This window comes from Ipomoea nil, unplaced genomic scaffold (genome assembly GCF_001879475.1).
Source record: "Ipomoea nil cultivar Tokyo-kokei standard unplaced genomic scaffold, Asagao_1.1 scaffold3314, whole genome shotgun sequence".
Taxonomy (NCBI): domain Eukaryota; kingdom Viridiplantae; phylum Streptophyta; class Magnoliopsida; order Solanales; family Convolvulaceae; genus Ipomoea; species Ipomoea nil.
The window spans coordinates 6,430,764-6,434,629 of record NW_017619742.1 but is presented as its reverse complement, the minus strand read 5'-3'; the positions used below and the strand labels follow the sequence as shown (position 1 = coordinate 6,434,629).

Genomic DNA, 3,866 nt, shown 5'->3' with positions numbered 1-3,866 from the left:
CATTTTGTATTTAAAAAAAATAATGACCTTGTATTTAACAAGCAACGATTTTATTGGAGAACAAAAAATTATCGTGCTACAATAATAATAGGACCAAAGATGATGTTCTAAAAAATAAGGACTAAAAATAAACTAACACATGTAAATCTATGACAAAAAATGAAATTAACTCTTTTTTTTTTTTTTTTAAATTTACTTCTATGAGTTCTCTCATAATAAATTGAGAAAATTTCTAAAATGGTCCTCCGACTATGGTCATTTCTCAAATTGATCCTATAACTTTTAATTGAACTCAAACTGGTCTTTCAACTATTAGATTTTAAGCCAAATTGATCATTCGTTAGTTGGGCGTGAAATTAAAGGGCAAAATAAAAAAATTCGCTCTTTAAAATACCAAAGAGTTGTAATTCTTGTTGAATTTGACAACACCTTAGTATTTTGATCATATCTCACTCTAGGAATGTCTGATTCAGATGATTCTTGCGCCATTGAAAAGAAGACTCGAAGGGCTACAACCCAACAACCCTAATCCAATAGTGGTAATGCAGGTGGTAAAACTTTTCATGACATTATTTATGCAGGTGAGAACCAAGAACAGATTGATTGGCTCAAGAAAATAGGCTTTTCCAAAAATCAACAACATCCTTGGGGTCACACCTAGACATATCTTGGATATCAAGGATTTTCTAAGGGCTACTGACAACAAAGATACATCTTATAGACTTCTTGATGGACTTGTCAAAACTTGGCGTGAAATTAAAGGGCAAAATAAAAAATTCAGCTCATATAAAGATTTTGACTCCAACCTTACATATAGTATCTATTACACTGAAACTCAAACCTACGACCTCTTATATTTAGGAGAGTTACTTCATACCGCTTACCCACAATATCTTTGGTTACTAATTTGGTAGTCTAAACATTATATAATGTAAATTTTTTGTTTTGCTCTTTAATTTGATGGTCAAATTCACACCTAATTAACAGAGAATCGATTTGGCTTAAAATGTAAAGTTAGAGGATCAATTTGAGTTTAATTAAAAGTGATAGGACTAATTTAAGAAAGGATTATAGTCGGAGGACATTTTGAAAATTTCCTCTAACAAATTATACTCCTTAAAGACCAAACCCTTAATCAAACGCAACATTGCCAGCATCTTCCTCTCTCGGACAATATAGGTCCCCAAATATGAAAACGCACAAGTGTGTCGCCATGACCGCCGTCGACGCCGGAGCTACTGACCTGAAAGCACTAATACACGAGAACGGCGTCTTCTTTGACAAGTTGGTAAATCTCATCCCACCCAGATTCTACCTACCAAGCGACGACTCCAAGCCATGGTTTCAAGGCTTGTCCAAAGCCAAAAAGGCCTCTTTCAAGCGACAGTCCAGGGAGAACCTCAAACTCGCCCGCCATAACCGGCTCGACCCGGAGAAGAAGATTTCCCAATCCTCAACTCTCGACCTCCTCATCGAGAAGCAGAAAATCGCGAGTGGGAATACAGACGATAAACCTATCGATTTCGGCGAAGATGATGGTAACGAGAATGCGGGTGATCGTTCGGTTACCTATGAAGAGTTGCGGCAGAGGCTCCGGAGGAAAATCGAATCCCTTCGTGGTAACAGAGGGGCTGGGACTGGTGAGAAATCCGATGAAAGAAATTTGGTGAAGTCAGAAGGGAAGAAGCGAAAGAGGAATGGTGATGGAGGTGAACATAGTGAAAAGACGGGCAATGGGGCAAATTCGGGGAATGTTCTGAGTGAAATTGAATTTGGGAAAGTAAAGATTGGGGACGATGACAAGCAGGGGAAGAATAAGAAGAAGAAGAAGATGCCAAAAGCTAAAGAACTGGAGAGATTGAAGAGGTTGGAAGAGGTAAAGAAGGAGAATCCAAAGGTGGCTGAGAAACAATCTTGGAAAGCTGCAGTGGATAGGGCAATGGGGGTGAAGGTCCATGATAACCCTAGGCTTTTGAAAGAGAGTATGAAGAGGGAAAAGAAAAGAAAAGAGAAGAGCACTCAAAAATGGAAGGAAAGGGTGGAGAGTAGGGAGAAATTGAAAGAGGAGAGACAACAGAAGAGGAGGGAGAACATTTCAGGGAGAATCCATGAGAAGACAATGAGGAAAATAGCTAAAAGGGAGAAGAAGCTTATGAGGCCTGGATTCGAGGGGCGCAAGGAGGAATTCATTACTAAGGATTGAAGTTAATGTGCTTATTTCTCACAATAAAAATGCCTTCATGCTTATTTATTTTGAATATCAACTTTGCTTTTCGTTACGAACTGTGCTTGTGTTAGTGTAGCTTTTATAAAACTTTGGTTTTTAACTTTTGTCTGAATGCTACTTCATGCTAGTTTTGTTGAAAGAAATACATGACAAGTTTTGATCTTGGTTCCCAGCCTTTTGAGTTCTAGGTTTATTGTGCTTCGGATGTTGGTTTATGATATTTGTGTATTGTCAACTTGTCACTACATTTGATATAATCCTTTTTTTAAAAAAAAAAAATTAAGTAGAGATGGGGCATACAAACTAGATTTACCTTTGATATAATCCCTTTCGTCTTTTCAAACCATGGCTGATGTTTCTTCCACTAGATCCAAGTGTCTTGACGATGCCATCTTGCTACTGTCAGTGTTAATTATTGGTATCATTTTGTATGTGCTATTTTAGATTTCAGGTGTTAGAGTGGATGATTTGCTGCAAATTCAGTTCTTGAAGTACCTACCATGCTCCTAGGAAGAAGGCTGTGAGGTTTGCAGTGTGAGCTGAAAAGGCAAGCATAAATGATCATTGAATCTCCACTATTTTGTTTAATTTCTCTTTATGCACTTCCAGTTATGACTTTTGATTTACCATTTTTGAAATTTCTGGTTCAATGTATAGGTAATTGGTACACCCCTGGTTCACATTAGCTGTGGTCAAAGTGAACGATCTCTGGTTAGATCAAATACTGGTGAGAAGTGAGTTTCATCAGGTTAAAATCTTGTATCTGAGATTAAATTTCAACTTTTATCATGGTATGCACATGTCCAAATTGACTAATATTCCCCTTTGACCGGAAATCATTTTCCATGACTTTAATTTTCCAAGCCTTGCCAAACACTGGAAACCCGGAAAATGATTTCCAGCACCCTAAATGGATTGCAAAATGGGAAATGCAGAAAACTACTTCAGAGAAGAGCAAAGAAAGAACACCAGTTATGGAAGAAAAGAGATTCTGCTGGGTCTGGGCAGAAGGCACTCAATCTTGTTAGGATTGTAAGTCTATACTATATTGTTCCTGCTGTTAGTAGGCTAACTAATGCGTTTAAATAATTAACCATACTTTATACAAAACAGAGTTCCTAAGTCTATACTAGATTGTCTATTAATTTCTACCTTTGAGAAGAAGAATGCTGTTTATGATTCACTAGATAAATGGGTAGCATAGGAAAACTGAGTTTCCAGTGATTACAGCAGCTAAGGCGTTAAGAATATTAAGGAAACAAAATCAGTGGAGACGATTGTCGTTCCTATGTGGGTAGTTTGCTTACTGATTGCCGTTCTCTAGCTTCCATGTTTACTTCATGTGTTTTCAGTTTTCGTTTCTTTATGCATTGTTATATATTTATATGTATATTTTAATAATGTGATTGGTTTGATTTGAATTAGTTGATTTCTTGAACTTGTCGAGGAAAAATAAAAAACTTCTTTATGAATTTACAAATCTAAACGAAAATGAGAGATTTTTGGTGATTTTGATGAGTGCTTTGATGCAGGAATTTTTGTTATGTTTGAATCTTATGGGAAAGATCGAACTAAATTTTTTTTATTTTATTTTATTAATGAATTATTAATGAATGTTGAAAGTTGTTGTTTTTGTTTG

The 3,866-nt window shown here is 36.3% G+C and overlaps 1 protein-coding gene and 1 long non-coding RNA gene across 2 annotated transcripts; both read left to right on the top strand.

Annotated features, from left to right (window-relative positions):
• The first annotated feature begins 1,140 nt into the window (after nucleotides 1-1,140).
• Nucleotides 1,141-2,341, top strand: LOC109169547 (ribosomal RNA-processing protein 14-C-like). The gene has a single exon (XM_019318409.1). It carries the CDS (start codon nucleotides 1,190-1,192, stop codon nucleotides 2,201-2,203), a length of 1,014 nt encoding a protein of 337 aa, XP_019173954.1. The 5' UTR covers nucleotides 1,141-1,189; the 3' UTR covers nucleotides 2,204-2,341.
• Nucleotides 2,342-2,882: 541 nt separating this feature from the next.
• On the top strand, nucleotides 2,883-3,665 carry LOC109169549. The gene is made up of 2 exons (XR_002052260.1): nucleotides 2,883-2,961; nucleotides 3,163-3,665. It is a non-coding gene; the product is annotated as an uncharacterized LOC109169549 (long non-coding RNA).
• Nucleotides 3,666-3,866: the final 201 nt, after the last annotated feature.

Excerpts from the sequence above, each read along its gene's own strand:
- LOC109169547 (XM_019318409.1), top strand. The coding sequence starts at position 1,190 with ATGAAAACGCACAAGTGTGTCGCCATGACCGCCGTCGACGCCGGAGCT.